This window comes from Sinocyclocheilus grahami, unplaced genomic scaffold (assembly GCF_001515645.1).
Source record: "Sinocyclocheilus grahami isolate Dianchi unplaced genomic scaffold, SAMN03320097.WGS_v1.1 scaffold948.1, whole genome shotgun sequence".
Lineage (NCBI taxonomy): Eukaryota > Metazoa > Chordata > Actinopteri > Cypriniformes > Cyprinidae > Sinocyclocheilus > Sinocyclocheilus grahami.
Genome location: NW_015506127.1, coordinates 67,969 through 79,032, shown reverse-complemented (window position 1 = coordinate 79,032; position 11,064 = coordinate 67,969). Strand labels below are relative to the sequence as shown.

At 39.4% G+C, this 11,064-nt stretch overlaps 1 protein-coding gene across 1 annotated transcript in view; it reads left to right on the top strand.

The window, feature by feature from the left end:
• Positions 1-11,064, top strand: part of LOC107564582 (neurexin-2-like) — a gene marked incomplete at its 3' end in the record, with an annotated part of 375,377 nt that overhangs the window by 307,819 nt on the left and 56,494 nt on the right. The window contains exon 6 of the mRNA XM_016249689.1: positions 2,167-2,190. Within this exon, the coding sequence (XP_016105175.1) occupies positions 2,167-2,190 (24 nt within the window). The remainder of the gene's footprint in view (positions 1-2,166; positions 2,191-11,064) is intronic.

Here is an 11,064-nt window from a genome sequence, read left to right as displayed (position 1 = left end):
GTGTGTGTGTGTGTGAGAGAGAGAGAGTGTGTGTGTGTGTGAGAGAGTGTGTATGTGTGTGTGTGTGATAAATTCAGCTCTTGTTCTCTCATTCTCTCCTCACAAACACTCGATCAGCCTGGTTTCATGACAGACGCGCAGGTCACATTCACAGATTGTGAAAATACATTTTCATATTTCTCAGCGGCTCTATAAACGCTTGCATCCGTCACCTGTTTCTGGAACAATATGTGTTATGAGAAGCTCTTTACAAATCAATCAAACTGAATTATTTTTCGGTCCACACAGAATCAGCATTCTCTGCTCGAGTCGTTACGCATCTGTCTTCAGTTCCACGCGAAGGGAAGTGTTTTAAAGACCGAAAGTGGATGGTCATTTTTAGATCCGGCTTAAAAAAATTAAAAAATAAACAAATAAAATCCACACAACTATGTATTTCATTAATATGTTTTAAAAATTAATAATAACAATTCATATTCATAAACAAAACATATTTATTAATGCAATATGTATTAGTATATCTCACTGCTGTTCAGAAGTTTGCGATCAGTAATCATTTTAATGTTTTTAAAAAGTTCCTTCTGCTCACCAGGGCTGCGTTTATTTGATCAAAAATACAGAAAAAACACTAAAATTGTGAAATATTATTCTAATGTGAAACAGCTGTTTTCTCTGTGAATCTCTGTTAAACTGTAATGTATTTCTGTGATGCGCAGCTGTATTTTCAGCATCATTACTCCAGTCTTCAGTGTCACATGATCTTCAGAAATCAGTATAATATGCTGATCTGCTGCTCGAGAAACATTTCTGATTATTATCAATGCTGAACACAGTCATGCTGCACAATATGTTTGCGGAAACCGTGATTTTATTATTTTTCAAGATTCACAGATGAACAGAAAATTCAAAAGAACAGCATTTATTTTAAATAGAAATCTTTTGTTACATTATAAATGTCTTTACTGTCACTTCGATTATTAATTAAAAAATAAAACAAAAAAGATACTGAACCCGGTAGTGTATCTAGTGTGTATTTATTATTTATTTGGTCAAATGAAGAGTGTTTTGCACCATTCTGCAATTTGTTTCAAGCTGCAAAAGTCTGTCTTTTAGTGTGATCACACACATCACAGTCTTCATCTTCTGGATCTCAGCGCTGAGCTCTGAACACTGCGTGGGACATCAGATATCAGTCTTGTTCTTGTTTCGCTCAGGGAAGCCTCCTCTAGACCGCCGCTAACTGCTACTCAGAACTGATTTAATGTATTCCCTCCGAGCAGAAACCTCTGGGTCACAGCGCCTGAGGTCAGAGGTCATAGGTCATACACACCCTAGTGCGGAGGCTTGGGTCTGAGGCTGGGTCTGGATCAGAATCTGCATCTGTATGAGGTCTGGATGATGTTTTGTAATCACAACGGTCTTTTCTTCCAGGTCCGAGATGGCGGCACCGCATGTTTCCTTCTTAACCCGTTTTGTTAATGAGCTGTTTTGTTCCTGAAGATGTTGTTGATGTCTCACTGTTTAACTCGGTTGTGTTTTTGCCTCCTTTTAGTCGTCAGCCAGAGACGAGCGATTTCTCACTTTGCTCCGAAACCCAAGTCTGGCCCAATTGGCCTGTAAAGAGCCCCGCCCGCTAACAGGCCACGCCCACTCACAGGACTAGCCAATCCGAATGCTTCTAGCCCCTCCCACTCCAACCAGCCCCTCCCCCGATCTATCCCACATATATCCCTTCTTCATGTGGAGAACGGTTTCGCTAACTCTTGTGTCTTCTTACTAACCCCACAGCTTCAAGTTCTTCCAGTTTCATTTTGGGTTTTGTGTTTGGTTTTGACCTGTTTGTGTTCCTTTGAAGCGACTAACATCGTGCCATTCACGGAATGCGGGCCATCCCTTGTTTTCCAAATTAACTTGCGTACTGACGTACTAACCAAAATAACAATACTGTTGTCATGTTTTTGTTTTGCTTGACAAATCCTTCGATGGAGAGATTCTGTTGCTTTAGTTCTGGATTTGGATCTTGATTCTCTTGCACAAAAACCACATTAGGAAAAGAGAGCGCGAAGGCCGGTTTAAGACCGCCGCTCTTCAAAAGACCTTTATTGGCTTCAGGATTTGTCATTATTCTATATATTTTCTTTCCCTTCCCTTGTTTTTTTCCTAAAGCACTCAGGCATTGGACACGCTATGGTAAACAAACTGCATTATATGGTAGATATCTTTCTAATTGTCTTCTACTTTGGTTTGCCCTGGATTTCCGTTTCCTATTTCTATTCTGTTTGCTTATACTGACTACACAAATCCCCATTGGTATCAAGGTAGCGATCAGACTACAGACCTCCACTCTTTTCCTTTCACTGTGTCATTCGCTCATGGTTTTCTCTTTGTTTTGTCCATCCTGCATCTCCCCTGCTCTCAGAAAGATCTCGGGTTAAACGCTTGCTTTCTCGGTCCATGTGGTCGTGATCGGGTCGTCTGAAATAAAGAAGTTTCTCGACAGAGCACGATGAAAGTTTATGTTTAACTGTGGCTGCGCCTCCCCTTTACTCAGCTTACCCAGTATGATTTACGACCCTCTTAACCGATATGAACGTTCATTTGAGTGATCGTAAACGACCCCAGCGGCAGGCAGTAAGGATTTAAGGAACTCGATAAAGCTGGTCGAAATAAACAACGATTCTAATGGTTTTCACTACAAATACCATTACAAACCGTTAACTTTTAGCCATTACAACCACTAAAGAACATGGACATGCTCCATTAGGATTTAGTGGTTTTAACAAGCCAGATAGAAGATAATAGAAGGTGACCAATTACCAGTAGAAGCCCACAGGGACCATTACAGTTTTTTTATGTTGTAGATTTAACCAGCAAATGAGGATTGCTAAAATCAATGCATATATTTTGAGGCAAATGTCTTCTTAATGATTTTCAGTTTTTAAAAAACGAAAGAATATGTAAAAGTATGGTATTTGGGGCTAAAAGCACAGTAATTAACATGATAATTAATAGATGGCTGACTTTTCCATTTGTTGACATGACATTAGATTCAGATGTAAATATCATATATTATGTTGGGTGTCCGTCTTAGAGATAACCACCGTGTTTAGAACGAAACCATCATATTTACAAACATGATATTAATCATATCTTATAATAAAATATTATTTGTTGTTACTACTGTACATCTATATTCAATTATTACTGGATCTCCTTCAATGCTTTCAGAATCCTTACTTTTTAAAATGATTTTGTTTCTGTATTTTAAAATATATTTTTATATTAACATATTTTAATGCCAGTATACTTATTGAACAAAAAATAGTGCATAGCAGAAAATAGTACAATCTTTGCTAAAGTGATTGTTTTGAGCAAGTATTAACTTAGACAAAACATTATTTTAGCTGAAGTATTTGTGTGCTTTTTACCCACCTTTGATTTTTAAACAAATTAAACAATTTGTATGATTACTGCTTGTCTCAAAACATTCAGAGGACATTCAGATGTTACATTCCAGTAACGTTTGCAAAATGATCAAATGGAATGCTTGTACAACTGAGAAAAAAAGGAAGTTTTGAACGTTCAGAAATAATGTTTTCAGTTCAGCACATGTTTTGTGAGCTGAGGTGAGAATGTCCAGTCTTACAGTGAATGTTATGATACTGAGTCTCTCTGGTGTTCAGCATGCTCGTCTCTCCTGGAGCTTTGGATTTACGGCCCGGTTCAGAGCGGGCAGACCTGGCCGTAAAACACGGTCTGAAACGAGGGCCAGAACCCCATTACAAGAGGCGCTCAGATTTACTCAACAGATCAGAAGCGCAGCGATCAGAGCCCGACCCGAGCTGCACGCTTTTGGGTTCGTTTGCTGAGTGATGATTTCATTAGTGTACTAACCCACAGGACAACTAACCTAATTATTAAACATGAACAGTTAATTATTACTGAAGCGTAGTGGCCCGTATAACTTCCAAGGGAGGCGTTATTGATGCCAGGGAGCTTCTGCTGTTTGGCAGACGAGAATCACCTGCAGATCTGCGCTTTATTGAACTGTCAGACCAAACCAGCGCTCTTCAGTAATTAGTGTTCTTTTAGAATTAGCTTTCATTTTCATTAGAATTTCAGTTTTAGTCTATTTGTCATTTTTTTAGTTTTTGTTCATTTCTATTTAGCTTTATTTGAATTTCATTTCAGTTTTAGGAATTTTAACTCATATGGTAATTAGTAATATTAGTACTTACGCGTAAACTTATTTATATTTAATATTCATTTTTAAGCTTTTTCAATTAACAAACACAATTTTTGATATTTTTCTATTTGTTTTTATTTCAGTTGAAAATGTAATTTCATTTAAAAATGTTAATTCCTTTTTTATTTTCCTTTTATGTAAAGCACTTTGAATTTCCATTGTGTATGAAATGTGCTATATAAATAAACTTGCCTTGCCTCATTTTATTTCATTATTCTTTTTTTAGATCTAATATTTATATTTTAATTTTATTTCAGCTCTATAGTTGTAGTTAACAGTAACAGCACTGGTCCAAAGGTGTTGTGAGGCGTGTGTCGATGAGCTTTATCGTGAGCTGTAGCTCCTCACTGCCTGTCACTGGACTCGTCAAACACGAGGCTCCGCCCACAGCCCCGCCCACAGCGGTTTCTGCCGTGTGGGACCTGTGTTCATTAACACTGATACTAACTCATTAATGAAGCTCGTTCAGCAGAAACACTCTTACTCTGGTCCAGCGGTATATGTGTGTACTCTATATACACATATGCATATTTCTGATCTAGCAGACCCTATAGACATCAGCCACGCCCCCTTCTGATAGGAATAACTTCACATCAGGGCTCAGTAGATCTGGTCGAAGGGTCAGCTCCAGATCCTCCTGCTCACATTAGTATGCCATTAAACCGATCTAATGAGCTCTGGCAGGGCTCCGGCGCTCTAGAATAACAATATTTCCGAGGCAGAGACAGCCACGTTTAGTTATCTGCCAGCTCGTTCCACTCATGTCTAGCATCACGAGTGGCCTCTCCTGCTGTGTTTCTTTGGTATCTTCAGTACGGTTGTGTGCATGCTTCATCTGCTTCATCCCGTTCACCGCAGCGAGAGGGAGTCTGCGATGCCCAAGCCGAACGAACCAGCGCGTCTCGGCTTGCACGCAAACCTGTGGACTCAGAGTGCTCATTGTGTTGTGTCCCGCCTCAGATTTAACCCCTTAATCAACTAAATGTCGCCGTTCCTCCATCTGTGGCGTGCTGTGACTGTGTTCTGACTCTCTCCGCCATCGGCTTGCGCTCAGCGTTCGCTTTGCCCTTCATCCGCAGCTCATTCCCATCGACGCCATCTTCATCTGCTCACTCAGCTGCATGGCTTCTTCCCCATGTCCTGACTCTTTTGGATGGTTTATTTGGTTTCCTCTTAACCTCAAAACCCACCAGACGTGACAATTCGGACCAATCTCTCTCATGTCGAATCAAGTCACAAAGGATTTCACCAATTGACTGCTCTACTAATTGACTAAAACTCAAATTCTGTTACTAATCCGAATGAAACCTTTGTTGTAACTGTACTAACAACCATTTTTGTGTCTGACCTGCTCTTCTTTACTAAAGTACTAACCTCCAACCCCACATACGAGCCCCACATGAGCTCCGGCCGTCCCAGGCTCCTCTCCTGCTCCTGACCCCTCCGTCTCACTAACTCCTCTGGCTAGTTCGCTCCCGATCTCGCTCCACTCGTTCACAAACTGCGTTCAGGGCCGTTTTCCAGCTGCCAGCCACTTGTCGAAGGACCCGTCGCTCGCTCGCTCTCTGTCTGTGCTTCAGTGTCTGTCTCTGATGGGTGAAGGTAAGTGATTTTAGAGCGCCGTCTCTGGAAAGCGCCGCTCTGGAGCTCAGGTAAGGACGATCACAGCTCACTGCATACAGTCCGCTCTGGGTTTGGTGTTTGGACGGATAGAGGACAGATATTAGTTGAAAGTCAGTGGGTTCAATGTCGTTTGGTTCCCAGCATTCTTCAAAATATAATTTTTAATGAAAGTCAAACAGGTTTGAAATCGTGACAGAGTGATCGTGTGGTGGTAAATGATCTCCTTAAAATTTGGTAAATATTTTCTTGTGTCACATGATTCTTGGTCAGTTTTATTCAGCGTGAAAAGGTGTATTATTGTAGTGCGTTGTAATATCCTGCAGTGTTTCGTATTTTCTTCAAGAGTACGTTGAAATCACTAAATTGTCGTCATGATAAAGGTTTGTCTGAAGTAGTGTGCGCTGATTTGACTGATAGACAGGTGTTGAGTGCTGGTGTGCTGCAGACCGCTGGATCATACTCATCTTTTCTGCATTATGAAGTCAGTCTCCATTTGGCCTATGGATTTCAGATGAACTCCACTCGTGAGAGAGAAAGATCTATTTCTGCTGTTTAGTGTCATGATTTTGATTACATTTTTGGTTTTTGTTGTACAGTAAGTGTTCAGGTTTGATTCTGTCATGCCCTCATTGTTTTTGTGAAATAATAAGATATATTTACTTAAGAATCAAAATGGTGTATAATTGTTTTTTAGGGCATATACATACAGTATGTGTGTGTGTGTGTGTGTGTGTGTGTGTATACAGTATATATTATCTAATTAATTAATCGTAAATTACATTTGTCTGTGAAAATACCCCCAAAAGATTATTTAATGCTATTTTTGTGTTAAATTAGAAAGTATTAAGTACATAAACGGTTCACTTTATGAATGGCCTTTGAATCATTGATTCACTCGATTTGTTTAAAACAGATTCATTCAGAAACTAAACACCGCTGTGTTGCTCAGAGACGCACAACAATTCTGCTCTGGTTTTTAGGTCATACTTTTGTTGGCAAAACTGAGCAAAAACAGACAATATTGTGTTTAAAATGCAACACGATATTAGCTTCTTATTTACTCAACTGTTGTGTAAAATCACATTTGCACTCAAACAGCACTCGTGTGTTGCTCTCGCTGCTCGTGTGATATCGCTTATCATGCGGTATACTGTAAATATGAGACAAAAACTCATACAGGAGCATTTTTGCACCAATATCTTTAATTTTAGGGCATAACTGCATTTATGAAGTTGTTGCCCTGCATCATATTTGTCAACAGTCCACTGAATGAAATGTAAGATGATGTACAGGTCTGGGGGCAGAGCCAGTGCGTTAACTGATGTGTTTGTTCAGTAGCTGATGACTTCAGACTGTTTGCATTGAACCTCCTCAATCTGCGCTGCTTCAGATTTTGTGTTTCTGGTTTCTGTACTTAATGCATTGATAGAAATGAGTGTTCATATAGTGTTAACAATATTGAGATGTAGGTTTATGTTTGGTCATCGGAAGTCTGCTTCTAGATGTGCCTCTTCATGTGTTTGAGCTCTGTTCACACTGACAGACCTTACGTTATTCATAGCTTTTGAAAATCTGATCAGTGGTAAAAATAAGTTGTTATTCAGTGTTGACAAGGAATCATTTTCCCGGATGCTAGAAATGAACATGTTTGTGTATCGTTGCAATAATAATGCATCATGCCATGAACAAGATGAAGAGTTATTAATGCATGAGTCAAACTGACATGTATTTATTATATGCACTATATTCAAAATTTTGGGAAAGTTTTTTTTTCTATTTTTATGTTTTTGAAACAAGTCTCTTCTGTTCACCAGGGCTGCAATTATTTGATCAGAAATACAGTAAAAACAGCTAAATATTATTTCAGTGTAAAACAGCTGTGTTCTCTGTGAATATCTGTTAAAGTGTAATGTATTTCTGTGATGTGCAGCTGTATTTTCAGCATCATTCCTCCAGTCTTCAGTGTCACATGATCTTCAGAAATCAGTATAATATGCTGATCTGCTGCTCAACAAACATTTCTGATTATTATCAATGTTGAAAACAGTCGTGCTGCTCAATATTTTTGTGGAAACTGAGATGCATTTTATTTTTCAGGATTCACAGATGAATAGAAAGTTCAAAAGAACAGCATTTATTTCACATAGAAATCTACTCTAACATTATAAATGTTTTTACTGTCACTTTTCATCAGTTTAATGCTTCCTTGATGAATAAAAGTACTAATTTCTTTAAAAAAAACATACAGCATTTTGAATAGCAAGTGGTCAGAAATACATCATAAAGTAAGAATGAAATCACACATTTCTGAACAGGGCAGAGTTGTTGTCTTGTGTGAGTGAGGCTTTAGTTTAGAGAGCGTTTCTCTGTGTGTGACGTTATGACACTGATCGTGTAGTGTGTGTCTCTGCTTCTTTCAGACGGATGTGATGGCGATCAGACGTGTCTATTAGCCGCTCAGGTCCGAGGAACATCAGTTTGTCTGTGGCGGCTCGTTTGGCCGAGTAGAAATGAGCTGCCAGAGCTCCACTGCATCAATATGAAATAATTATTTCATGGCTGACAGGTGATCAATTCTGCCAGATGTATTAGAACGGCCCGATGACAACGAGATGGAGGACTTTATCAAGGAAAGTCGCTGCGCTGTGATATTGTGTCTTCACGCTCAGACTGCTTAGTGGGACACTGCTAACCGGACTCCGTTAACCAGAGTCAGACTGAACTCTCAGATCACGTGGTTCTCCAGAAAGCAGCCGGTACTGACAGAAGAGCAGCACTTGATGCTCACGCAGCTGGAGAAGCTGAATCGTTCAGTGCTTTTAGTGAACTGGTTTGTCTTGTCAGATATCAACTGCTTCAGAAAACCATCAGTGTGTTTAAGTTCTGCTGTTTAGCCTCATTGTAGCTGCATTTGTAGTTTAGCTGTACAGAATGTGTTCAGCTTTGATCCTGTCATGCCCTCACAGAGGTTTTTCAGTTTTCTTTGTGCCAGAATAATAGTCAGAACACTAATACTACACTCTAAAAAATGCTGGGTTAAATACAACCTAGTGCTGGGTAAAATAGGGACAAACCCAGCAATTGGGCTGTTTTGACCCAGCTTTGTTCTGTTTGAATATGCAATTAAGGCATCTAATTAAATAAGCACTCATTTGCAGACATGTCCAGAACATAAATCTAAAGTCAGGCTCGTCGTTCTTGTCATATTAAAGGTTCAAGGTTTTATTTCTCGTTCTAACCCTAGACCACGAGTTTAGGAATAAAATGTCATAAAAACTCGTGTGAATGAAATATGAACAAACGCGTCAGTGAAGCCCTTCAGAATACAGAGAGGAATTAAACTGTAAGTGCTGCTGAAGTGGAGAAACAAACTCATTCTGAGAAAACAGCCTTTTAAAAAAATGATACATTCTAATTAAAATCTGCAGATGCAAATGGACAAAGTACAATCAAATAAACACTTAAATGTGTTCTTTGGATGCTTGCTTACTTAAAACAAGAACACATGGCATTCAAGAGATCTCTTATTCTCCTACACATCGATGATCTTATTTCAAGGATGTTTGGATACTATTAGAACACAACACTAATATTGAATAAGAAGATATTTAGCAGTTTCTAAAAGACATCATTCACTTGATTTTTCTCAGTGTAGTTGATGCATGAGTTTAGCCAGGGTTAGTTTGACTAGCTTAACCCTGGTTACAGCAGTGGCTGGTAAAGCGAGCAGGATTGGTCAGTAGTTCTGACTGAGCTGAAAGAGGAGAGCAGCTGGAGGTTCGCTCATGTGTGAATTCATCAGTGCAGACCAGCATCTGCATTCAGTGATAAACTCTGAGTTAGCGTGACCGTGTTATTGACTGGTTAAAGTGAAGGGGTTAGTCGTGAGCGAGCTGAAGTGGATCAGACGTTGATTGTGTCTGCGGTAGAAGACTAGTTGACTGAAGGTACAGTAGAGTGTGAAAGCGTCTGAATTATCAGTCTGACCATCACATGGCCTCGGTGTGTTGAAGAGTTCATCACAAGCGGCTCAGAAATCAACACTTGTTTCATGTGAAAGTGTCTGAACTTGTGTCGCTCTGATCCGATCATGAGCGATGGAGGAGATGTTCAGCGGTTCGAGTGCAGTGCATCGTGGGAGTTTTGGCAAATGCTGTGCTCCTATAGATACTGATTATTGTTCTGATCATAACTCATCTATCTGCTGATGACAAACTCATGCTGGGTTAGATCACCAAAATCATCTTAAGAAAGAAGTTAGGAAAGGACTAAAGATCATTTCCATTAAGTTTGTGAGAATGCTGCTAAGTGCAGTTCTTACGCTATTTTTGAATATATAAGTTGAATATGTTCTCAAGGAATGTTCCTAATGTGTTGTTTTCTGATTGTACTTGTGTACTCCTGATCAACTACAACAAGTTCAAAACTTCTAAATCTGATATGAAATATTGATATGCACTATATACTTGATCTTTGATATACTGCTCAAAGATTTTTTTAAATAGAAATTAGTACTTTTATTCATCAAGGATGCATTAAACTGATGAAAAGTGTCAGTAAAGACATTTATAATGTTAGAGTAGATTTCTATTTCAAATAAATGCTGTTCATCTGAACTTTCTGTTCATCTGTGAATCCTGAAAAATAAAATGCATCTCAGTTTCCACAAAAATATTGTGCAGCACGACTGTGTTCAGCATTGATAATAATCAGAAATGTTTGTTGAGCAGTAAAGCAGCATATTATACTGATTTCTCTCTCTCTGTGTCTCAGTATTGTACTCGTTCTCTGCCGCTGCTGCACGACTGTGGTGTGTTTGCGGTGAAGCGCGAGCCGCAGTTATTTCTGGTTTGAGCACTGATGATGATGATGATGATGGCTTAGTATTCCAGTGTGTTTCAGTGAGGGATTACGTGTGCTTATCTGAACATGCTCTGTCTTGTCACAAAGGGTTTTAGGCTAAATAAGTCAATATATCTGAGAGACAAACGGCCCATTAACACATTATCAGCTCTGTAAGACGCAGGAGCTGCTGCTTGGCTTATCTGGCCTGGCCTGTGTTTCAGAAGCAGAAGAGTGTGTTTCCCTGCGAATCTGCAGAAGCACACTGCTGACACTGCTTCAGTCTGAGATCAATCAGCAGCACCAGCAGCGGCGCACACACACTCACACTCACTCACATGCACACACACACA